The 25,110-nt window shown below is 38.2% G+C and overlaps 2 protein-coding genes and 1 long non-coding RNA gene across 8 annotated transcripts; 2 read left to right on the forward strand and 1 right to left on the reverse strand.

The window, feature by feature from the left end:
* Positions 1–516: 516 nt before the first annotated feature.
* LOC110821661 (chromatin modification-related protein EAF1 B-like) lies at positions 517–17,765 on the forward strand. 6 transcript variants are annotated; one of them, XM_088215893.1, is made up of 24 exons: positions 517–873; positions 2,776–2,976; positions 3,106–3,160; positions 3,236–3,333; positions 3,442–4,912; positions 5,021–5,140; positions 5,277–5,519; positions 6,024–6,215; positions 6,461–6,541; positions 6,867–6,939; positions 7,018–7,538; positions 7,650–7,703; positions 8,386–8,434; positions 8,552–8,748; positions 8,831–8,884; positions 8,977–9,057; positions 9,339–9,476; positions 9,611–9,727; positions 12,008–12,108; positions 12,197–12,412; positions 12,597–12,975; positions 15,163–15,219; positions 15,307–16,961; positions 17,276–17,765. In XM_088215893.1, exons 2-23 carry the CDS (start codon positions 2,834–2,836, stop codon positions 16,873–16,875), a joined length of 6,009 nt encoding a protein of 2,002 aa, XP_088072019.1. In that variant the 5' UTR covers positions 517–873; positions 2,776–2,833; the 3' UTR covers positions 16,876–16,961; positions 17,276–17,765. The 6 variants fall into 6 exon arrangements, with proteins under 6 accessions (XP_088072019.1, XP_088072014.1, XP_088072015.1 ...); XM_088215888.1 differs by having other exon boundaries at positions 15,163–16,961; XM_088215889.1 differs by having other exon boundaries at positions 2,832–2,976; positions 15,163–16,961.
* A 1,721-nt stretch (positions 17,766–19,486) lies between these two features.
* On the reverse strand, positions 19,487–22,152 carry LOC110821662 (Homeodomain-like superfamily protein). The gene is made up of 2 exons (XM_022051580.2): positions 21,454–22,152; positions 19,487–20,876 (listed from the first exon to the last, which is right to left on the reverse strand). Exon 2 carries the CDS (start codon positions 20,622–20,624, stop codon positions 19,713–19,715), a length of 912 nt encoding a protein of 303 aa, XP_021907272.2. The 5' UTR covers positions 20,625–20,876; positions 21,454–22,152; the 3' UTR covers positions 19,487–19,712.
* Positions 22,153–22,211: 59 nt separating this feature from the next.
* Positions 22,212–24,433, forward strand: LOC148266712 (uncharacterized). The gene is made up of 3 exons (XR_015817807.1): positions 22,212–23,268; positions 23,494–23,592; positions 23,896–24,433. It is a non-coding gene; the product is annotated as an uncharacterized LOC148266712 (long non-coding RNA).
* The last annotated feature ends 677 nt before the right edge of the window (positions 24,434–25,110 follow it).

Here is a 25,110-nt window from a genome sequence, read left to right on the forward strand (position 1 = left end):
AAAATTTAAAATTTAAAATAAAATAATAATTTTTATTTATTTTTCTACTTTATCTATGGTATAAAATATAGTCTAAAAATGTAACAATTATAATCCATGCACAAACTCATAATAATTATTGTTTATCGTTAAAGTGAAAAAATTGGTACCATTATGTATAAATTAAAGGGTTGTTTGGGGCTTTTAGAGAATTATCAAGAAGTTTCATATTTATATTATAACCCTCCAATTATCACTAATTAAAATTTAGACAGATCTAAACCATAAAAATATCTATTTGGTCCGTTATTAACTTTTGCTAATTAAATCAAATATCAGTTTAGGCCAAGGTTTCATCTTCCTCCTGGACGCATGGTTAACAAGAGAGAGATAATAATGGAGATATAACGTAAACAAGTAGTTTGAAAAGAAATTAAAAGCCCAAAAGGGACCAAAATTACAAAAGCCCTCTTCTTCGTCTTCTTCTTCTTCGCGCAAACCCAAGCCCACTACTCGCAGAAGAGAGAGGGAGAGAGAGAGAAAGGTCCTCGCTCGCATAGTGCCTTCGAAGACAGAGAGACGAAAAAAAATTGAAATGCAAAAAAAATTATAGAGAGAGGGGGACGGGGAATTAAAAACAAAATTCGAGAGAGAGAGAGAGAAAGAGAGAAAGAGAGAGAGAGAGAGAGAGACTCGACGCACGCGTTCATGGATGCCATTCGCGGGGAGGGTTCAGGTTCTAGGTCAAAATTTGTGTAGTTTTGATTGGGTGACCGTGGGGGAGTTCGTTATTCTAAACCCTAGGTGTGAGAGAGAGAGGGAACTGAAAACTGATTTCAGGTGCTTCAGTGTCGTGCCCTAGCTCCCAAATTTTTGGCTTTGCTTTGGTTTCAGGTATTTTTGGCTTAATTTTCCTTTTTCTATGTGTTCTTGAAAACCCTAGAATCGAGTAATGCTTGTATTTATGCAAATTGTGATGATTGTACGCGTTTAGGTTTAGTTTGAGGGCCCAATGTAGACGAATATGCTCGTGCTATCATTTTCTCATCCATTTTGATTGAATGCTTGAGGATTGCGCGTTGGCTTGTGTTATCCAGTACTTATTTCATTTAAAATGAGAGTAACTGTTGGAAACTTAAGTGGCATGTGCATTTAACTGCTTATCTACACATTGTAAACTTTCACTAGATGTTTCCTAAGTGCTCCTTAGAGGAATTAATAAGAATTGTTGGTTTTGAGCTTCTCAACGAGTTCTGGATGCATGTAGATATCTACATGTGGTATAAAATCCCAGTTACGTCGTTATTAGTTATTAATAATTTGATAATGCACAATGCATTTCCTTTGTTGAACTTTTAACTGCTCCTGCACTAGATTGCCATCTTTATTCACCACATTCATTTGGCTACTAAAATTACTAGTTTAACTATATTTGTTAGGTTTGCGACTAACATAATTAGACGATTGAGCTGAATTTTACCAATTTAATCTCCTAAGATCACGGTTGGCAGCTGGAGCTTTTGAAATTGTAATGGGTATTTATAGCGGATTTGGTATCTTAGTAAAACAGATTAAACAGAAGTAGGTGAAAGAATAGGATGTCAAAGTTCATTTTAGGCAGTATTATTTAATCTTCTTGAATATTTTTTACATAGTTTGGCGATGTGTAATTCAGTCATATTTTAAAGTGAATGTTTTTTTCTTTTTTTTGGGATAAGTAACAGTGACTAGTTGCTATAAGTATGGAAGCGCATTGTTGCATGATGAGTTTTTGTTTCTCTTTGTCATAGCAAATACCATTTATGTATTTAGTTCGGTTTTGCTGCCTTTATTACGTTAACCACATTTACGAATATGGTGGCAATCATTTAGTTTTTAGGTAATTTTAGACATCTAAATGTTGTGGTTGCTGAGAAATTAAATTGATGCTGGCGTATTGTTGTAAATGGAGAAATGTTTTCTGCTTAAGACTGAAATTGTTTTAGTGCCTTTTCTTTCTGATTTGGGGAAACTTGCTTTACTACCTTTACTGAATAAATCATAACTCAGAACCTGGTGCATAAGGGAATGTAGGATTAAACTTTGATAAAAATAATTGCATTTTTATCTGATATACATGCTATGTGCTTGAGAGGTATAGGCATAGACAAGAATTGAATTTCCCAGATATGATGTATAAGTGTTTGCTGAGAATTGGCACGGCTAGATGCTAGACTAACACACTATTCATGTTTACCTCTGCCACCTTTTACTTCAGAGTTGTTACTTTCGTGAAGTTAGTTTATTGAGAGTTAGTGTAACATTATAAGAGTTATATGTATTTTCCTGAAGAAATTGTGGAAGTTAGATTATATATAGGCACCTGTTTCAATATATATGTTTTTCTACTGGCACATGAGCACTTGTTTATCATTAACTTTATTAGTTATAATATTTAAACTCATATTCAGTGATGTACACAACTTTTTTTTCCTGTGTTTCTCATCTAGTCCCTTAACCATTTCTGACACGTGTACATGTCCAAACATGAAATTCATATCTTATTCTCCATATATGGTTGCGAGACAGAATTCATCCCAATTGTTGTATGTTCTCTGCTCTTACCATTTTCAGATAAATACCAGCTTGAGTGACTTTGACATGAATTTATACGGCTGGAGTTTTTTTTCCAGTTATCTATATTTATGGTAGCTTTCTTTTAATTCTGATTATTTAAATTTTCTTTGTTTTTGTCTCACCCCTCCTGTAGCTTAAAAAAAAAGAAGAGAACTTATAAGATGTTTCTTCTACTTTTAGGAATTTGATAAGTCTTTGAATTGATGGAAGGGCTAAGCTTATAAGTGTTAAGGTAGGGATGCATGGATGTGGTTCAGGATCTGCTCTCCTAGTAAATGCTGAGGTTGATTCCATGGGAGGGGTTGTTGATGGCGGAGTTGGAGTTGGTGTGAAAACCTCTCCGCGTCGAGTTGCAATTGAGAAGGCACAAGCAGAGCTAAGGTAATTTTCTCTCTATTTTCCCTCTAACTGTTTACTCTTTTCTCATTTTTCTTGTTTTTCTATAATTATTAAATGTTGAAACCTGTTGGTTGACAAGAATATGTTTTACTTTTTCTCGAACATTAACAGGCAAGAATATGATGTTCGCGAGGAAAGAAGAAGAGAGTTAGAATTTCTTGAGAAAGTATGCAAATTTGATTTCCTTCTTAAATTTTTAACCGCCTTTTCTGTTGATCACTAAAAATTTTCTACAATGCAGGGTGGAAATCCTTTGGATTTTAAATTCGGTAACGCAACTTCACTTAGTGTCCAGTCTACTTCCCTCACTGATCAGCAAGCAGAACATTTTGTGGCCAGGTATATTCTTTTTTCTCTTGTGCGTTTCTGGTGCATAGTTTATTTTATTTAATTATTATTTTTTCTTCTGTATGAACTGGCTAATCTTCCCCTTATACTTTATCACAGTGAAGCAAAAGGTAGTTTTGCCTTGACAGCCTCACCTCATGGTGATTCTGTTGAGAGTAGTGGTAGACCTGGGGTGCTTACAGTTTGTGAACCCAATAGTGCTGATAATCTCTTGCTTTTCAATGGTGAAAATGAGTTGCTTGAGGGGGGAAGAAATTCTATACATCTTAGTAGGAGAAATAGAATCGCAAAATCAGAACTGTCTTCTCAGTTGGATGGCACACAAAATGCCAAGGAATCAGAAGATTCTGCAATTGTTCGCCCATATGCTCGTCGGAATCGATCCAAGATAAATCGTGATGCTGCACGATCAAGTTCAACAGATATAAATCAGACTCGTGGCAGTCACGGTTCTTCTTTACCAGGTCGTGGGGGGACGAGGGATGCACGGGGTTTAGCATCTGAAACAACCAGTCAGAAGGACCAGAATTTACCCTCTGCGTCTAACCTTAACTCTGCAACTTCAAACGGGGATATAAATCCAAAAGTTATATTTTCTGATAACAAGTTGAATATAGAGTTGGATGGATTGCCATCTGTGACAGAGACTCCCAGCCTGACCAAAGCTTGTCTATCCAAAAACAATATGGATGTTACAGCTTCCAAAAGCTGGGCAGATAACCAGCATGATAAAATTTCACGTATTGGTGCTCGGCAAGATTCATTTGACATGGCTTCTAGGGAATCTGTTCTTGATGGAAGAAGAGAACAGGCAGCTTCAGCTGGTCCTGGATTCCCACTTTGTGAAGCTGCTGTAAGAGCTGAGAAAGAGGGTAGTTCTGACCAGCTGGGCAGGTGTGAAGAGACTAAAGGAGATAGAAAAAGCTTAGTTAATGATGGTCAAAGTAGCAATTCAGCAGTTGGTACAAAGAGATTAGTTCCGGATTCCTCTTGTGCTCGTAACAGCCTAGGTGTAGGTGTAAATAATGATAATGATGTATCTATTAATCTGAAAAATTCTGATCCTAATGGGATTCCTATGAATAAGTCATCAGTAGTAGAAGGGACACCAAATTTAACCAGTGGTGAAATAGTAAATGAAAAGAATGAGGTCAAGGCTATTGACAGCCATTCTTTTGCCAATGACGGCAATACTTCTATTTATGAAAACCACACTGGCAATGGTTCTGTTGTCAAAGTAGAAGGTGATACTCAGAGTGCCTTACCTGATTTACCAGATGAGGCAAATTGTTCTTCCAACGTGAAGGTAGTGCGACAAAATCAATATAGTCGGCAGGAAACTGATGGAAAAGGTTGTGGTTCATTGGTATCATCATGGAACACCAAGGAAAAGTTATGCACTGGCATTCCTGGAGGCATGGTCAACACTGGTACTCATGATATTCCCAAGGCCACTTTAACTGGAGCAAATTCTGCTGCTGCTGACCCCAAACTTGTTTCAAGTAATGCCTTGAAATTAGCGGATAAGGCTCATGAAGATTCTATTTTGGAAGAGGCACGGATTATAGAGGTTATTTCTTGATTTTTCTTTCAGTTTATGACCTTGTATATGTAAAACGTGGAAGGAATTCCATCTTCCTTTTAAAAGTTTCAACATTCTGATAGAACATAGTAACAGGCTAAGCGGAAGAGAATTGCTGAGTTATCTGTTGGTAATTTACCTTTGGAGAATCATAGAAAATCTCACTGGGATTTCGTCCTTGAGGAAATGGCTTGGCTGGCAAATGATTTTGCACAGGTCTGGGTCAATCAATACACCATTCAATCAAAACTTTGTAATGCAAATCTTTTACTTCTTTAAGTATGTTTTCCTTTCATGTATTTGGAATTAAGAATTATATTTTATATGGAATTTACGATATCTTTTCTTATAGGAGCGTCTCTGGAAAATGACTGCTGCTGCTCAAATATGCCGTCGGGTCGCTTTTACTTCTCGGTCCAGATTTGAAAGACAGAGTCAGCATTGGAAGCTCAAAAAGGTAGCTTTTGTGCTGGCTGACGCTGTGATGCAGTTCTGGCATTCAGCAGAGGTGCTTCTAAATAATGCGGATCCAAATATTCGTACAAAAGACTGTCGACATAAGTTGGTTGGTGGAAATGAAGCTTCTGATAGCAAGGTTAAAATATTTATATGCTGTTAGTCATGCTTTGAATTTTCTTTTTCATTTTTAATCATGAGAAGGCCATGTGTTCTTTCTTGTTTTCTTTTGGTGGTTTTTATTGGGAATGGTTAATATTCGTATCCCATTGTTTTTTTTTTCTTAAACCTTTTTCCCCCATTTTTCTCTTTAACTTTATTATTTTTGTTCAGCCTGATTTAGATATAGTTCCTGTCCAATAAATCAAAGCATGTTGCATTCTGTTGACCTCAATTCTTTGACATTTAATTAAAGATTCTGAAGGTCCTTGAGCTTTTATAATTTGATTTGGACTTTTTTACTCTCCCATAATTTGGATAATATGATCATCTTTCTGTTAGCTAATAGGTTCACTTGGTCTAGGTTCTGGTTGCATTCATGTTTTAGGACTTTGTTGTTCACATTTCTTTTCTTGGAAACTCATAATTGTCTGCTATTTATAGTGACTAATCTGTTGTTAATTTATGTTTTGGTTACAAGCAGGAGAAAAGCAAAGTGCTCAAGCTACATAACCCTGGGAAGAATACTGTTCTTGATATTCGGGAATATGCATTAAGATTTTTGAAATATAACAGGACTGCTGTTCCTCATCTCCAAGCAGAAGCACCAAAAACTCCTGATAGGATATCTGATTCTGGTATAATGGATGTGTCTTGGGATGATCATCTCACAGAAGTATGCACTGTGTCTCTTTCCCAGCCATTTGATTCACTTTATTTGTTAATGTTTGCTACACTTCCTTGTCTTTCTGTTGGGAGTCAACAGAGTGATTCAAGATGTTATCAGAAGAGAACTTATTTGTAATTGTTTATTTTATGTTTTGCTCATAGAGGCAACACTCGTATATTACATCCTCTGTATTTTCCAGTATTCATGATTGTGCTGCAGCATTCAGTACTGAGTGAGTTTGTATTTTTCAGGAAAGCCTCTTCTATGCAGTTCCCTTGGGTGCAATTGAAATCTATAGAAAATCGATCGAATCTCATGTAGTACAGTTTGAGGTAAATAATTTTTTTTTTCTACTTAATTGTGGTGGAATATTTTTTCTCTGTGCATGTTTTTACCAGCATGGTAAATTTATGGGTATTAGAAGAATGGAACACTGGGAAACGATCTCTACTGATGATAACATTGCTAGATAAACTAGGCTGACAAGCCCTTGCATTTTTTCCCACCACTGTAGATACTATTTTTCTGGTCATTCTCATTCTCCATTTCAGAGTTATTAGTTTATCCCAGTGCATTCTCTTGCTTCCAACTGTACATATTCTCAAACTTGATTGCTCAAGTACTTCAGATATTTCAGCTTATTTATTTAATCTTTAGTTTCTCTTTTCCCAGAAATCTGGAAGTAGCGTGCAAGAAGAGGTTGAGACCTCGATGTATGATGTTGCTGCAGGTAGTCTTAATGCTATTTTGGTATGAGTTTTATGTTTGTTGACTTTTTGTGTTATTTACTGGATCCATTTAACTGTAGAGTTTGGATATAATGAGAGTGTATATGAGGAGGATGAAGGGGAAACGAGTACTTATTATTTAGGTGGAGGCTTTGATGGTAACAAATCATCAAAATTCACTCAGAAGAAGCGGAAGAACTTAATGAAATCACACAATGTCAGATCCTACGAACTTGGAGCTGATGTTCCTTATGGCAACTACTCAAATGGGTCTCACCAATCTATGCTATTGGGAAAAAGGCCTGCAAATAGTCTTAATGTCGGTTACATTCCAACAAAACGCATACGCACTGCATCCAGACAGAGAGTTGTTAGTACTTTTGGTGCTGGAGCTGCCGGAAGTTTACAGGTTCCTGCAAAGACAGATGCCTCAAGTGGAGATACTAATTCCTTTCAGGATGACCAGAGTACCTTGCATGGTGGATTTCATATTCAGAAAAGTATGGAGGTTGAGTCAGCTGGGGAGTTCGAAAAACAGTTACCGTATGATTGTGCAGAAACATCAGCTAAACCTAAGAAGAAAAAGAAGCCCAAGCATCTGGTATCCAGGACTTTTGTTTATGTTCCAACTTGCATTTGGGACTTGTCTATGGCTTGTATATGTTTTTCTCATACCTCCTCTGTTAAGTTGCTTGAACTCTTTTGGTTGCAGGCTTCTGCATTTGATCAGGGTTGGCAGCTTGATTCAAATGTCCATAATGAACAGGTTTCTACTCTTTTATATAGTGAGATAGTTGTTTACCATGATAATTTGTTCTATCCCCTTCCTTCCAACCTGCCCTTTAAATGGTTGTATATTTGTACTCCTAATTTCAGCTTGATAATGTCTTTTCTTATGAGAACACTGCTTGGGAGTTATTTCTAGTGTTTGATTATTTTTGACTTTTCAATGCCTTAAAAACAAGGATAGTGCAACAAGCAATACTGTAGCCGAGTGAATTTTTAGAGTTGAAAAAAATGTGTAGAGAGCGAGTGCGACAAAGAAATGAGTGCATTGAGAGAATTATAATAATTGGTTAAAACATACAACAGTTGGCTGTTTCTTCACTCTGGATGACCCATGGCAGTTTCAAAGCAATTCAAAAGGGGAGAAATTTTTCTGAGAGAATTATAATAAAATATATAACAGTTGTCTGTTGCTTCAGTCTGGATGAACCATGCGGTTTGAAAGCAATTCTAAAGAGGAGAGATGCTTGAGTCATATTTTCCGGGAAAGAAGTTGGGTGGTTGAAAAGTTGATAAGGTCTCTTATCTGGTCAGAATTGATATTAAGAGTGTTTGTGCAAGTATGCATGTAGTTGATGGATCCATCTCGGATGTTTCTTAGCTTTACAGGATAAATATTGCTCTATTGGTAATCAAGTCTTTATCCTTCTCTTGTTTTGCAGAGGGATCATTTGAAAAAGAGATTGGAGAATCATCATTTTGAATCAAATGGTACCAGTGTTAATAAAGCCCCTTTTTGCCAATGTTTGTTTTTAATAATTAGTTTGAGAGATACATATTTGTTTCATTGTTATCCATGACATGTTTGATTGTCGTTGTGTCTTTAAGGCTTGTATGGACAGCATAATTTGAAGAAGCCAAAGATAATGAAGCAATCACATGAAAATACTTTTGATAACATTACTCCAATTACTGGGTCCATTCCTTCTCCAGTAGCATCCCAAATGAGTAATATGTCCAACCCAAATAAAATTATAAAATTTATTGCTGGCCGGGATAAGGGCAGAAAAGCTAAAGCGCTGAAGGTATCTTTTGCTGGTGGCCTACTTTTCTTCACTTATTTAAATAAATTTATTCTAGAAACTTCAGCCTTTATCCTTTCTGCAGATTTCTACTAGCCAGCCAGGCTCTGGAAGCCCGTGGTCAATATTTGAAGATCAGGTATCTTTATCTTTTCTATCGTCAATGGGTTCTTTCTTTGGTGCTGTTGTAGTTATGGCTAAGAACCTGAAGTTCTTGTTGTTATTTTTTAGGCTCTTATTGTTCTTGTGCATGATATGGGTCCAAATTGGGAGCTTGTAAGCGATGCCATAAACAGCACCATTCAATTTAAGGTTAGTATATGTGGTTGAAATTTCTTTTCGATACTGTCTCATAATTGTTGTTTTTCAGGGCGTACTTTGCGTGTCTATATCCGTGGATATTAATTTTCGATTTAGAACTATCTTCTGTTGCTTTTTAGATCTTGAAGGATATTTAGTCTTGTGTTTGTTTTTAGATCTTGACGAGATTGACTCGCGTTGCTTTTTATATCTTGAAAGATGTTTGATTATTTGACCTCTTTTATATTCTTTCTCTATGACTCTGCTCTTATGTATTTCCGGAATCTATCCAGTGTATATTCCGTAAACCAAAGGAGTGCAAGGAGCGTCACAAAATTCTAATGGATAGGGGTGCTGGTGATGGAGCTGATAGCGCTGAAGATTCAGGATCTTCCCAGTCTTATCCATCTACATTACCTGGCATTCCAAAGGTCTTTTTTATAGCAGTCTATTTCTTTTTTTACTTAGCTTCTTGGTAAGACAGTAAATGTCATGTGTTGATTGAGATGCATTCCATAGTGAGTTAAACATCTGTTCTCATTGCTATTCAAAACACTACATGCAGGGAAGTGCCAGCAAATTGTTTCAGCGATTGCAATGGCCGATGGAAGAGGACACTCTCAAGTCACATTTTGAGAAAATAATCATGATTGGAAAAAAGCAACATTATCGGAGGAGTCAGGTTTGTTCACAATTTCGAGTATGCTGTAGTTCTGTTTGTGGAGTTGAGATACTGTTGCTAGTTATATTCCCTTTGCAGTATTCATATTTTCTTTCTCTGTCTCAATGACTATGACATTTGGATAATATGACACCGCTTTTTTCTCTACTAATTTCACTGGTGATATTTCAATACTTTTCTTATGGGTTTCAAGTATACGTTGCATATGGTAAGTAGCCTACGGGTCCATATTGAAGGTTAACCACATAGATCCTTGTTGGTAATTGGAAGACATTTTATTTTATGATGAAAAGGCAGGTCTGCTTAATCTTACCAAGTCCCGAGATGGTTAGATTGGGTGATGAGAGCGATGCTGAGAGTTTGGTGAGGGTTTTGCGTTGCAAAGCTGCAAAATTGCCAATTAAATATTTGGGTTTGCTGTTGGGGGCTAACTATAAAGAGGTGAGGATGTGAGATTCGGTGGTGGCTAGGTTTGAGAAGAGGTTAGCAAATTGGAAGAGAGCTCTTCTTTCTTAGGAGGGAGACTTATGCTCATCAAAGCATGTCAGACAACTAACCAATTTATTATATGTCTCTCTTGACTATTCCGGCGAGTGTTGCAAAGAAATTAGAAATTACACATTGCAAATTCCTATAGGACGATTCGGAGAAAAGAAGAAGATATCATTTGGTAGCCTGGGAGGAGATTAAGAAGCCAATAATACTCCAGGGAGGGTTGGGGTTAATATCCCTAATGGAGATGAACATGACCCTATAGGGTTAATGACTTTGAAGATTTAAGAAAGAAGAGGGTATGCTGTGGATAAGGGTGATAGAAGCAAGTTTGGAACTGATGACAAAGGTTGGTGCACCAGAACACTGTCAAGACCGCATGGGAAAGGAATGTGGAAAAAAATATGTATGGGGGGAACAAATTCCAGACCTGTATTAAATGGAGGGTGGGCAAGGTGACAAAGTTTTTGGCAAGACCAGTGGCTAGAAAGTGGAGCCCTTACCTCATATTTTCGCTATAGCACAACAAAAAGATTGATCAGTGACTCTTTCAGAGAAGTAGGGTGTTTTGGGGGGTGGGGGGTGGGGGGGGAGTGAGGCAAGTAAATGTTCTAAGAAATGTTAATGATTGAGAGATTGATGAGTATGAGAATCTCCTAACTATTTTGTCTCATAACTTTGGATGGCAGTAACGATCAACCTCTGTGGAGTCTTATTACTACAAGCTTCTTTTTAATCAGATCGTTCAGATCATTCTACAAGAATCTAAGCAGGAATGCTCTGGTTCCAAGTTTCCTTTTAGACAAATATGGAAGGTCCCTTCCAGAGTGGCTTTCTTTTTGTGGGAGGTCGGAAGGGGGTTCATTCTGACTATTGATAAATTGATGAGGAGTGGAATGGTTATAGTGAACGGGTGCTACTTGTGTACAAGGCATACACAATCTTATAATGATATTCTTTTATGGTGTCCGGTTGTATACAAACTATGAGCTATGGTTTATGGTAATCAGTTGGGTGATGACAGGTTCCATTAGAGATGAAATCTGGGCGTGGAATGGTATGAAATATGGCCATTATCCCCCTTACCATCTTTTGAGTAATTTGGAAGGAGAGGAATAAAAGAGCTTTCGAGGGGGTAGATGATGTGGGAGATTTTGATAGGATTAGAAATAGATGGTTCTATAGTCTTGAATTTTTGATCTTGGTTTATTCTCTATATTCTATGGAGGATTTCAAAGATCTTATTGATATTTTGGTAAATATGTAAGTACGGTGTATATGGGTTAACATTCCCTTGGTGTCTGTTAATATATTAATTTATATTTTTATTTCAGAAAAGTTGAAAGGCAGGTCTGCACCAGTTTAGAATAATATCTTTTGCTGTTTGTTTAACCATGTTAGTCAAGAGTTTCAATTGTTTTTGTGAGACTATATTTTAAGTGACTGTGCCATCTTGAAGTTGATGCTAATTTTGGTACAAGAATAGTGCATATGCATGTTTTTATCTGCTGTATATCCACATACTTGCATGTATTTGCAGCGAGATACATGCTTTAGAAAAAAAATATTCCATGATGGGCCATGGGTGTCTCTGTGTATTGCTTCTCTTGATTAGATTATGAAGACAATTTATTTCTCCTTATACTGAAGTTTAAACAGATTTATGGTATTGTATATAAAGGATTAAAGTTAAAGACTTAAAATGGTTCTGAAATTATTTTTCTTCTTTGCCTTGCTGCTTATGAGTTTCTTCCTACAATGGTTGTCTTACTGCTTGTTCTGTCATAGAATGATAACCAGGACCAGAAACAGATAGTACCAGTGCACAACTCACATGTAGCTGCTCTTTCTCAAGTCTGCCCAAATAACCTGAATGGATCTGTCCTAACGTAAGTTTATTGCCTAATTTTTATTAATGGGGGTATGATATCGCTCTCCATCAATTCTTATGTGCTATTTTGTATTCTCTGGATGAAGGCCACTTGATCTTTGTGATGCAACGGTGAGTCAAGAAGTTGTATCTCTAGGGTTTCAAGGTTCACATCCTGGTGGTCTTGGAATATCAAATCAAGGATCTGTAGCATCAATTCTTCCTACAAATTCCTCGCTGCAGGGATCTTCTGGTATGGTTCTTAGTGGTAACTTGCCATCGCCACCTGGTCCACTCAATACCCCTGTCAGGTGTGCTAATAGGTAGCTTGTTGTTACTAATAGATTTCTAGATTAAATATAAGAGCATACTTTTGCTTTTATATGTATTATCTGTGAAATGTATTTACGTATATTTTTCCTTTTTGCCTCTGTAGCTTCATTTTTGTATATATTTTATTAATTTTTGTCTGTAACTTGCATGCTATGTTGTGATTTTTATTCTCAGGGATGGTAGATACAATGTTCCTAGGGCATCTTTGCCAGTCGAGGAGCAGCATAGGATGCAGCAGTATAACCAAATCTTATCTGGGAGAAACATGCAGCAGCCAAATTTATCTGTTCCTGGGACTGCTTCTGGAGCTGATCGCAGTCTCCGTATGGCACCTGGTGGAAATGGTATGGGCATGATGTGTGGAGTGAATAGAAGCATGCCAATATCAAGGCCTAGTTTTCAGGGAGTGGCCTCATCGACAATGTTGACTTCTGCAAATATGCTTTCACCTAGTATGGCGGGAATGCCAAGCCCTGTGAATATGCACTCAGGAGTTAGTTCTGGGCAAGGGAACTCCATGCTGAGACCTCGTGAAGCTATGCAAATGATACGGGTGAATTATATACTTTCTGTGCTTCTTTTACCAATTAAATGGCTACTTTAATTATGCATGATTATTTATATCATCTTAATTATTTTCTTAAAGAATAGGGGATTCTATCCATCCACTACAGAGGCTTTACATATTATCCAGAGAAAAGAAAATATCAATAAGGTTACCTTAATACTCTCTGCTGCTAAGAGAGTGACTACTAATAAAATACTCAAGGTTTGGTACTAGTGATCTCTAATGCTAGCAAAAGGAGAGATAATGCCATAGAAAATTCTTGTTTATTTCTTTCAAACTGTCCAAGTGATGGCTGTTGATATGAAGGAAATAAGCTTCCTCATAGTTTGCAAGCCTTAATAATTATTAGCCACCCTCACCAAATTAAGGAAGGAGAGCTGAATCTCAAAACCCTCTAGCCTCTAAGCACCAAAGTAGGAGTTGGTAGGGGATTCGCTTGCAAGCGTGTAGAGTATCAATTAGCAAGGAGTCTGCATCTTCTCAAGTTATCAAAAGAGATATTTTATGCATATTACTTAACTTTGAAAGAATAGAGAGTGTGGTGGGAGGGTGTTTTAGGTGCTTGTATCGAGATTTCTTAATGATTAAGAGATTGGTGAAAATGAGGAACTCCTTCAGAATTTATCTTCCATCTTATTGGATGGTAGCACTGATGTACACAGTGGTGCCTCATATTCAATGGGTCTTTTACGGTCAAATCTTTCAACAAAGAGCTGTACAAGTGCAATGATGATGGTACTCGCGTTCCTGTTAGGCAGATTCGGAAGACTAGAGTTCCTCTTTGGATTTTTTTTTTTTGCTTGGGAGGCTAGCAGAGGAAAGGAAACATTTTAGTTAATGCTTGTTTCTTTTGCAAGAGTGACAAGGAGACTTGTAAGCATGTGCTATTGTGTTGTCTGATGATCTATAAGCTATGGGCCATGGTTTATGGATTGTTGGGTATCAGTTGGGCAGCTTCAGTGAGGGAGTAAATTTGAGCTTGGAAGGGTGTTAAAAGCAGGGGAAAACCGATGGACTTTATTCCACTCTCTATTTTTGGGTTGTTTGGAAGGAGAGGAATCGGAGGGCTTTTGACGTGGTTGAGGATGTTGATGGTTTTGATATCTTAAAGAACAGATGGTTCTGGACTGTTGGTTTTTTGTTACAAGATCATCATTTGGTTACTTTGGAGGATTTTGCGGAATTGATTGATTTGTTAATAGACTTGTAAATGTTGAAAATGGGCGGCATCCCCTTGGTGCCTTACTAATATATGTTACCATTTATATTTAAAAAAAAATATTTGTTTTCTTAAAATGCATAAGCAATTGGACTGTTGGTTTTTATGCAATTAGTGTTTGAGATCCAGATCCTTAGTTTCACTGCTGCTATCTTTGTTGGCATGGTAGTGGACAATCTATGTTTATTCTTAAGGGTTGGACTTCAAGCGTTTCTGAGGAGGAGAAAAATTGTATAGGAGTTGTACGGTGTTGAGTGGAGCACATAGAAATGTGAAAGAGCAATTTTGGTGAATGATTCGTGGACTACTTTTAGGGTTTTGAAACCTCCACGCTTACCTTGGAGTTGAATGAATGGCATTTGAGGCAATTCTTTTGTTAACTATTGCAGATCTTATTTTCAGTTGATGTGAGTGTTGTTTTCTCATGCTGCGCAGTCTTCTCGTTGAGCTCTCTGGTTTTCTGCATCTTAAAACTTTCTTTCCTTTTTACAACTAGTCACCTGTGCCCTGAAAGAAGGATTCCTTTGGTTAGAGGAACCTGCTAAAAGTTAATGTTAGATACATTTTTGAGTAATAGCTTCCACTAATCTCAAGCCCCGAAATTTGAGCTCTGGCTTCTTTTTCTGGGTCTTCCACACCAGTTTAGCCATGATTCTGTGCTCTAGAAGTATGATTCAGACAATTATGTAAGCAGGGGACGGTAGTAGCTGGTTTGGTTGAATTTCTTCTAAAAAAGGCTGATTGGGTTGATTGGATTTAAACCCCAGTTCTTGCCTTGAAATTGAACGTGGGATTAGGAGTAGTGACTAATTGGAAAAGGAAACTTGGTTATTTAGATTGATTTAATGCTGTAATCTACAATCCAAAAAATTGTGTTACTTTATAGTTGATCCACGCTACAGTAGTGCATCAGTAATTTAATCTTATTATGGCAATTTTTATTTGTCTTGCAGCCTGGGAGTAATTCAGAGCATCAAAGGCAATTGATAGCACAAGATCTTCAGATTCAGGTTACACAAGGGAACAGCCAAGTAATTCCTGGATTCAATGGGATGAGTTCTGGTTTTCCTAATCAGACACCCTCCCCTCCTGTGCAGGCATACTCGGGCAATCCTCAGCAACAGCACCAGATTTCTCCACAGCAGTCCCATGCTCTGAGTAATTCACATCATCCTCATCTTCCAGGTCCCAATCATGCTACAGGAGGACAGCAACAAGCCTATGCAATCCGACAAAGGCAAATGCAACAGCGTTATATGCAACAGCAGCAGCAGCAGCAGCAGCAGCAGCAACAGCAACAGTTTGCAGCATCTGGTGCTTTGATGCCACATGTCCAACCACAACCTCAGCTTCCACTATCATCTCCTCTGCAAAATAGTTCTCAAATTCAAGCACAACCTTCCTCTCAGCCACTATCAATGGCGCCACTTTCAGCATCTTCCCCAGTGACACCCATGGCATTGCAGCATCAGCAGAAACATCAGCTGCCACATCACGGGATGGGCCGGAATCCTCAACTTGGTACTGGATTGACTAATCAAATGTCAAAGCAACGACAACGGCAGCCACAGCAGCAGCAGTTTCAATCTGGCAGGCAGCACCCTCAACAACGGCAGCAGGCACAGTCTCAACAGCAAGCTAAACTTTTGAAGGTTATGGGAAGATCGAACATAGTGGGGCAGAACTTTTCAGTTGATCCAGCACATCTAAATGGTCTTCCTATGGTCCCAGGAAGCCAAGCTGCAGAAAAGGGAGAGCAGATCACGCACTTGATGCAAAGTCAAGGTCTATATTCTGGTTCTGGTGCGAACCCTGTTCAACCTTCTAGACCATTACTTCCTCAATCCTCAAATCATTCTCATCCACAGCAAAAGGTATTTTCTGGTGCAACACCTCCTTCATCAAAGCAACTTCAGCAGATGCCTTCACATTCAGATAATAGCACTCAAGTTCAACCAGTCTCCTCTGGTCATACAGTAGGCAATCATCAATCTATTTTGCAGCCGGCAATTATAGCTCCTAACAACCAGCATCCACAGCTTCAGGGTCAGCCACACCAAAAACAGGTCAATCAAACACAATCAGCTGCTCAGAGAATGGTTCCACAGAACCGTCAGGGGAATTCTGATTCCTCAAGTAAAACTCAAACTGATCAAATTCCAGCTGACCCGCTTGGGAAGAGCGCTTCCCAGGGGAACTCTGGTGTTACTGTAGCTGCGCCTCAGGCATGTATTGATTCAGTTAACATAATTCCTGCAGCTTCTACAGCAATCGGTTCTCAATGGAAAGCTTCAGAACCTCTATATGAATCTGGCATGCCAAATACATCTAAAGTGGGATCTATTGGTGGGCCGTTGCTTACAAATGCCACTGGGACTGATCTAGTACCATCTGCAAGCCAAGGGTTAGGCCAAAGGCAGCTATCAGGTAGCTTGTCCTCTCATGGGCATGTGGGGGCACAGTGGCAACAGCAGTCACAGTTGCAACAATCATCACCAACCCAACAGCAGTATCAACTGCAAGAACAGCAACTACCGCAGCAAGAGCAGCAACAGTCCAACCAACACCAGTTGCCGTCACAGAAGCAGTCACATCAACAAATGCAACATTTGCAACCAGCAGCAGGAAGTTTGTATATCAGGCCCTCTAATTCTAAGGTGGAATGAAGCAGTCTGCTGGATTGAGCAGCATCCTGCTGAGAGTCGGTTCAGCAAGAATTGGGTTTGCATGCCCTCATAACAGCAGTGTACAGGTAATGTTTTATTTTTTCACTATAGCTATCCATAGTTACCTTCTGTAACATAACATATTTGTTTTTGTCACTCAATACTTTTTCTTTGAATGTTTCCTCGTTTATATATTTTTTTATCCATTAGCCCCAAATTCTTGTTCGACGTTCCATGAGTGGTTTTTTCATCCTTGGATTGTAATCAAGTTGGGAACTTTGGAAAGCATTTTTTGGTGGTGGATGGGTGGGTGGGTGTATGGGGCGAGCGGCCAGCTCTTCACATTGTTGATTTATCTCTTAACAGAGGAGATGACTAATCCAACCATAATTGCTTGCAGGTTAGAGCTGGTTACAAGACAGAAGGATGTGGTGATTCTTATTTGCCGGTGGGGTCATCAGTTTGCAAAAGAAATGCTGGTAGACCATTTTTTTTCCTTTTGGGGAAAGTATGTATATTACCGCTGGCTAAGAATTTTTGGGAGAATGGAGACAGATATAGAGGTACCTGTACAGGAGTCTCCTCTCCCATTTCTTGTACCTTTTTTGCCCCTTTTTTTCTCTGGTTTCCCTCTGCAGATGGGCAGAGGGTGCCTGTTCGGTTTTGCCCCAGTAGATTAGTGGATGTACTATTACCTTTCAGATTAAGTGGGTAGTGATCATTGTTACAGGCAAAAGGCCTTTGAAAATTTTGTGAATACAAGGTTTCTTTCTGGTGTATAAAATGATTAGTGGTAAAAGTGATTGGCATCCGACTGTGGCCTCTAAAATACTTGTATTATGTAGTCTCTCAAATGCAGCAAGCTTTAATGGGTATTCCATTTCCTTTCCTGCCGTACAGCCTTTGAAATTTATCATCTCAACTTTGTTGGAGTAAATGACAGATTGGTGTCCCAGAACAATCTATTATTCATAGGCTAATTAGTTTTCTGGGTGTTTATATATATATATATGTGTGTATATATTTAGAGGATACAGAAACTGCCGGGGACTTTGTTGATGATGGTAAACGGTTTGGACACTGGTGTTCTCTTCAGCAGTAACCAGGTTTATCGTATAAAGACCTTTTTGTCTGTGTAATATGTTTACCGATAACTTGACTTCTGGGCGGATCGACATTCGAGCAGGTAGCCTTTGAACATACAACATGTTTGTACGAATTGCTGCGCATAAACAGTTGGACCACAGGTTGAAAAGTCTGGAGAAGTTGTTGCATGGTTCTGTGTTTTTATTTAATTGATCCAGATCAAAACTCTACGAGAGAAGTATCTGCACAGTCTTTTTTTGAAAATTGAATAAAGAATTTCTATTTTTAATCTCTGAACTTCTTGTTTTGTATAGTTTAGATGTTATTTATTTACCTTTTTACGGTTTGGTGCTTAAACTGAAAATTATTTTAATTCGTAATCTTGTTTATATTAAACTATTTGATGAAAAATTTTAAATTTTATTTATTTTACTCATAAATATTATAATAATTAAATGTTAATCTTAATAAGAAAGGGGTATACAATAATTTCTTTCAGAATTTCGATTCTAATTCTATTTTATCACACATTTAATTTTTTTAATTGTATTTTATTAAAATATTATATTTTAAAATAAATTTGTAAAAAGTTTAGGGACTAAAAAGAACAAGACTGAGTTTTTGTGTTGCTTATAAATTAAGAACTGAATCAATAATTTGCCCTAATTGAGAAACTGCATGATATCTTGGTCATAGTTCATGCCCTACTCGGTAAACCATATCATATCTTTGTTATAGTTGATCCAATACAATAATTTTTTTAACACCCATATCTGAGTAGTTTGGATCCCTTGTAGGCTGCGAGTCGTAATCATAAGATGCTATCATCAGGTCTACGATCTCTGATTTGAACTGACCTGATTGCATTACACGATCAAGCTTTAAGAAGTGTGTATCCAGAACATGTGTGAGTCTTAAGATCAGAACTTAGTTAATTCGAAATCTTCGTCGTATTTGTGATCAAATATCTTGGTTTCAAATTAACACTAATATTAAAATGCTTATTATCGAAACTTACTAAATGCTATTCAAATTCAACTTCGATCCCATCCATCCTTATGTCTTGATTGCCATGCTGGTACATCTGAGAATTGTGTTAGCACTAACCTAAAAAGAGCGCTCATTCAGTTAAATCATTCGGAGCATTCTGAAGCACCATTGTCCCGTTTTTGCCTTGTCTGAAAACGACCAACAACCATCAAATTGCAGATCTTGGCCTGAATCTCATAGAATCTGCGTCAAGTATATAATGAAGCAACAAAGCTTACTGTTCTCATTATGGCGAAATGCGTAACATCAGAACTAGTAAGGATCCCTCAGAAGTAAAAAACTTGAGGTTTCTGTACATACCATCTGGCTATAGTAGGGATGCAAGAGGCATAGACAAAACACACGGAACGCAAATTGGGAATTGCATTTGGCGTAATTGTGCATTAAGTTTTTACAATTTCAATATAATAAATTGAACGCTGCCCCATCATAACAGATATCAGATACCCTAGATTTCCATCATTGAACAAACAAATTTGATAAGTTTGATCTTTAAACTGCTTCATTGAGTAACTAAACATTGAACAGGGTTCGGATATATCTATATATATCTCTATGTTAGTTGCTTCCAGTTACACATATACAACTGCGTCATTCGTACTCCAAATTATAAACAACATTCCAAAAGAAAAAGAAAAAAGAAAGTCATGCTTTGAAAGTTTAAACTATCATAATGCAACTACCAATGAAACCTTCACCAACTAGACTTCTTGCTCGGACTTTAGATTTTCTGGCAATAGCCCAAAAGCCTTTTGGATCGTATCAATCACTTTCCTCTGTGAATCCATTATCATTTCAATCCGCTTATTCTCCATGTCCATTCTATACTTCTCTGTCTCCCTAATCATCTCCATCTTTCTCCTCTCCACCCTCAGTACACTCTTTGCGAAACCTCGTATCTCTGCAGCCAATTCAAATCCAACATTTCTCCCTCTTCCTCTCTCCCCTTCCTCTTCCTCTTCCTCCTCAATTCTCCGCTTCCTCAACGAGTTCTGCGCAAACCCAGAAAAGGTCTCACCATTCCCTGCAAACCTATTTACAAGACTAGGCCTCCTCAGTATGTAATTAATACTCCTGGACTTACTGTATCTCTTACCCTCTTCATCATCTTCATCGTCATCCTCGTAAATTGGTTCGCTGTGATCGCAATCGGGCGCCTCGTTTGCAGAGAAGGGATATAGGGCGAGGGGGCGGGCAGCGATAGGGGGCACAGGGCCACGGTCAAGGGAGTCCATGAGTTGGTAGTAGTGCCAGGGGGAAGAGCGTCCAAACCGTTGCTTTTCGGCTCGGAAGCGCTTGCGGAGCTTCTCCATCTTGTGGCGGCACTGGATGGGGGATTTAGCGGGGTGATGGGAGAATTCGTAGCCGCAGCGGGCAGCGACGGTGAGGGCAATCTCGTCCCACTGATTGGCTTTGAGCTGGCCGCGTTTGAGGGAGTACCATTTCTCCTGGTAAGTTTGGATGAGGTGGATGGTTTCCAGGTGAGTCCAGGGGACAGGCTGGGGTTTTTTGGTAGCGGCGATTGTGGTAACTGGGGTGGGTTGAGGGTTTGAATTTGATGGAGGGGAGGGTGGCGGCGGCGGTGATGAAGGCGATGGAGACGGAGTTGACATTTTTGGTGGCAAAGTAATTAAGCTTAAGCTTAAAACTTAAAGTTAGGGCTTAGGGGTTTTGTTGTTGACGACGATGGGTCGTGGGTGGGAGAGACTGTTAATAGACGAGCTCTCGACGGGGGTGCCTAGCGTTGACTAAAGGCTAATTCTTTGTCGATGGACACGGAGCCGGATCCAGATACAACAGGGTTGGATTAGACCCGGGTCCACTAACTATTCACCCGATTGCCCGTTGTACTTGATTATACCAATCTAATAAACAAATAAATTGTTAAATTATTTTATTAATAAAATTTATATTGCATTAATTTATATACATATTTAATAAAAATATCGTATAATATATATATATTTTTTTAAAAAAAAAAGAATAGTAAAATATTATTTCATTCTTTCTCCCAATCGGTACCAAAATATTTAAAGAGCAAACACCTTAAGTACAAGTTTTTATTATTTATCAAATATGTAACAATCTTAAAACATTGTCAAAAGATTTATAAATTCATTTTTAGTTACTAACAAATATTTTATTAACATATCAAATCAAACACTACCCTAAAGTATCTTACAAAGATCAATAACCCTTCTCTTCCTCCTTATAAACCTTTTTATTCATTTGTCTTGGATTGAGTCCAACAACAATGATTTTTCATACTTGAAAAAAATTATATTTAAAAATTTAATTAAGCATAAAATTATATAAATTAAAATTATAAAAGTTTAAATGAAGAAAAATTAAATTTTGTTGACATTTTTTAAGTAATAAAGACCTAAATGATAATAAACACAAAAAATGAGGTCAAAATATAATTTTGAAAATGCAGGGTACCTTGGCAGGTGAGGTGTCAGGGTGGGCTAGGTCGTTCAGCCACGTGTGCGTACACGTTGCGAGATCTGAAAATGCATGGCCCAGATCTGTCTTGCAGATTCGACAGCTCCCAAAAGCTAATATGAGAGCTTCATTTTCAGCTCTTGGAGAGGGAAGAAGAACCCTAGCCGCCAGGGAAGTCCAGGCGGCATCGGGGCCAAGAGAGAGGAGAGAGGGGAAGAGCCTTGGCCGTGTGAGGTGAAGGAGTGTGCGGCGGTCGCGAAGGTGGAAGACGAGGCGGAAGGGGAGACGTCGCGGGAAGAAGAGATAGAGACAGAGAGAGGCGTGCGAGGGGAAAAGGAAGAGAGAGAAGAGGAGATCGTCGGGTGGAAGAAGAAGAAAAAGAAAAAGAAGAAGAAAAAGAAGAAGAAGGAGAAGAAGGTGAAGAAGAAGAAGAGGAGAAGGGAAAAGAAAGGAGGCATGACGGCCATGGTGGGCAGTGTACGGCCGAGGGTTAGTGAAGTCGAGAGAGGAAGCAAATTTGAACAACCGGCGCGATGTACAGCGATCCTGTGGAGGAAAGAAGTGTGCAATGTTTGTGGTCGGGCGGAGGGGACTTTGCGTGCGGCGGTTTCGCGAAACAAAGGAATCCGATGTAGTGGCAATGGTGGACACGGCGGAGGAGAGAAGAAACAACCACAGGGAAGAAGCAAGAAGAAAAAAAAGAAAAAAAAAGAAAAAAGAAAGAAAAAAAAAGAAGAAAAAAAAAAAAAAAGAAAAAGAAAAAAAAAGAAAAAAAAAGGGGGGAAAAAAGAAAAAAAAAAAAAAAAAAAAAAAAGAAGAAAAAAAAAAAAAAAAAAAAAAGAGAGAAGAAAGAGGTGGGTGTGGCTTGATCTACTGTTGGTACGCGCGGAGGCGTGTACTAATCACAGTGGCATGTGCGGTAGAGCGTGACTATTACAGTGGCATGTGCGGTAGAGCGTGACTATTCCGGTGACTCATGTGGTGGTGCGTGGTATAATGCCCAAGTTTAAACTTAATGTGAATTAAATTTATTTAAATGCAATTTTTTAATTTTTTTAATTGTATTTTGGAGTAAAAATGAAATAAATTTGATGGATGATAAAATTGAAAATAATTTCAAGAAAAATGGGTGAAAGTTTGGGTTATTGAGGTATTTTTGAAAGAAAATTAAGGGTCAAAATATAATTTAAAGAAATTTTGTCACGTCGGATGCCCGGTCAACAGGCCCGATGAATTAGGACACGCCGCGTGGCAGCGGACGCTGACGCGGTGCCATATGGGAGGCCACACAGGTGATCCGCGTGCTCACGATCGAATGGTCTATATCTGTTCCCACGAGCATGAACGGTCTGGATGCGTTCCTTCCCCAACGCGATCAAACGGTTAGATTTAAATACGATCACACGGTTCAGATTGGATCGCGATGAATGACTTAGATTAGATCATGATGAACGGTTCAGATTCATTCCCTATTTAATCGCGATCGGACGGTTAAAATCAAATACGATGAACGACTTAGATTAAATGCGGATGGATATAAATAACCCCCACTCGCACCAAAAGAGACCGCCGCTGCGCCGGAGCTCTTTCCAACCGCCAAAAGAGGTAAAAAAAATTTTCTTTACTCTGAATTCAAATTTAAACACATCTATGGCCAAATCAGAGCAAAAAGACCGGCTGTTAGCCAGAAAAGATGAGAATTTTACAAAACGCCTCCGATGAGACTCTTTCTTTTCTACATGTTGACTGGAGCAAAACACCCAACCGCAATGTGAGCTGGAGGAGTCGTCGCATCGGAGCACCTCGCCACCGGTGAGTTTAAGTTTTTTTTGTGTTTTTTCGACCAACCGATGTTCTTTAACGTTTTTTCTCGCAAGAATTGATGCAGAATCAGTCAAAAACAGCTAACCCGAGGTGGACTGAAGCCGCGGGCGGCGGCGCCGTCGTCAGAGCATGGCGGAGCTGCCGTGCCAAAATTTTAAAATTGGCCCAAGTGGGCCCTGAGATTGATTTTGGGTTTGTTTGAGACATTTGTAGGTACTTATAGTGCGTTTTGATTCCTGAAGAAAAATTCAGAGAATCTGAGGATCCCCAGTGGACGCAGTCAACAGTTTAACCTTTCGGGCACCAAATTGAGTAAGAATCCCTAACCCTATTCTCTGTTATAGAATTGAAGTCTAATTAACAATAAATACAGTATTTTATATAAGTTAGAAATGTTCAGGATTAATTATGGATTATTAATAGAGACAGAACCGGAAACTATTCTCTGTTGATTGTTTTTACAGTTTTAAATGCATGATAGTGCCTTTATTGATTTATTTTATAGCTTTGAATGCATATATTGTTGTTTTACATGTTTAAGGTTAAATTAAAAAAAAATGAACGTTAAAAGTAAACGAAAAACTTATGTGATTAAGTGATTGGATGAAACGACAGTCTTACTGGACATCCTGAAAAATGGTGGACGAACCAGGTACACAAGGAACCCTATCATGAACGTGTTTTATACCAGACGAGGTATGGAGATTTGATAATTTGGGACTCATATCGGACGAGATATGGTGATTACCCGCTTCACCCTCATACCGGACCGAGTATTGAGGTTTGGTAATTGTGGCTCATACCGGACGAGATATGAGGACGGCCCGTAATTGAGAGCGTTAAAGGAAAAGATTCATGCGTAGCGGGAACATCCCTATGAACCCCCACGGATACCAGCAGGCTGGTGAAAAAAAGGGCAATTATTGTTTGATGATTTGAATATGAAAGTATAATATGTGTTATGTTGACAATTATAGATGGAATCATGATATATATAATGTTATTATTTTCTCAAGGTTGTTTTCTATAAATCTCACTATAGTAAGTAGACGGTAAATAATTTTATTATTGATAAATGAATTTGCTTAATTTAGTGCTCCATTAGTTATTTTTATGATTTCTGCCAATTTTAATTTCTGTGTTGGTGATATAGTGTGATCTTCTTACTAGGTTAGTGTAGTTCATCCCTTATTTAACAATTTCATATCAAGAGGAACATGATCCAGAGCCCGATCCGTAAAAGGGTTGCGACTAGAATACTAGTTTTTTTTTTATTTTCCGTTCATTTTCTTATTTCATTGCATTCCTTTCAAAATGGTGAATTCCGGAACACTAATTAGTACTTTAAGTTATTGTGTAAAGAATATAAACCTTAAATATTTATTTTGCTTTCGCACTTTAATTATTATTTATTTCTTTTGAATATTTTCAGAGATCTCGAATTCAAAGGTAAAATCGTTGCCCTTTTGTTTCGTAGCATTTCGATTATTACTCATTTTTAATGACATGCATATTCCGGTTGTGAACCAAAAAAACATTGGAGTGGTAGTCGGGAGGTGGAGAGAATCGTAACCCGATACCATTTTGGGTTACCGCGTTGATGACCGTGGGGTTCATGCCAGCCAACTACTTCCTAGAGCGAAGTGGGTTGCGTCTCTTTCGGGAATCCCGAACTCGTTGAAGGCCAATTCCGAAAAATTTATATATTCATGTTAATTCATTAAGTTAGATTTTGGATTGATTTTAGGTAAATTGAGTAATTAGACTTAGAAATCTAGGTGAGTTATTAGTAATTATAAAGTTATTTCGGTAAAAAGAAAGATATCTAAT

Source organism: Carica papaya, chromosome 3, assembly GCF_054855325.1.
Source record: "Carica papaya isolate Zhongbai chromosome 3, ASM5485532v1, whole genome shotgun sequence".
Taxonomy (NCBI): domain Eukaryota; kingdom Viridiplantae; phylum Streptophyta; class Magnoliopsida; order Brassicales; family Caricaceae; genus Carica; species Carica papaya.

Excerpts from the sequence above, each read along its gene's own strand:
- LOC110821661 (XM_088215888.1), top strand. The coding sequence starts at position 2,834 with ATGCATGGATGTGGTTCAGGATCTGCTCTCCTAGTAAATGCTGAGGTT. Across the intron at positions 2,977-3,105 it reads AAGGCACAAGCAGAGCTAAG|GCAAGAATATGATGTTCGCG; the intron begins GTAATTTTCTCT and ends GAACATTAACAG. Across the intron at positions 8,435-8,551 it reads TCATCATTTTGAATCAAATG|GCTTGTATGGACAGCATAAT; the intron begins GTACCAGTGTTA and ends TGTGTCTTTAAG.
- LOC110821662 (XM_022051580.2), bottom strand. The coding sequence starts at position 20,624 with ATGTCAACTCCGTCTCCATCGCCTTCATCACCGCCGCCGCCACCCTCC.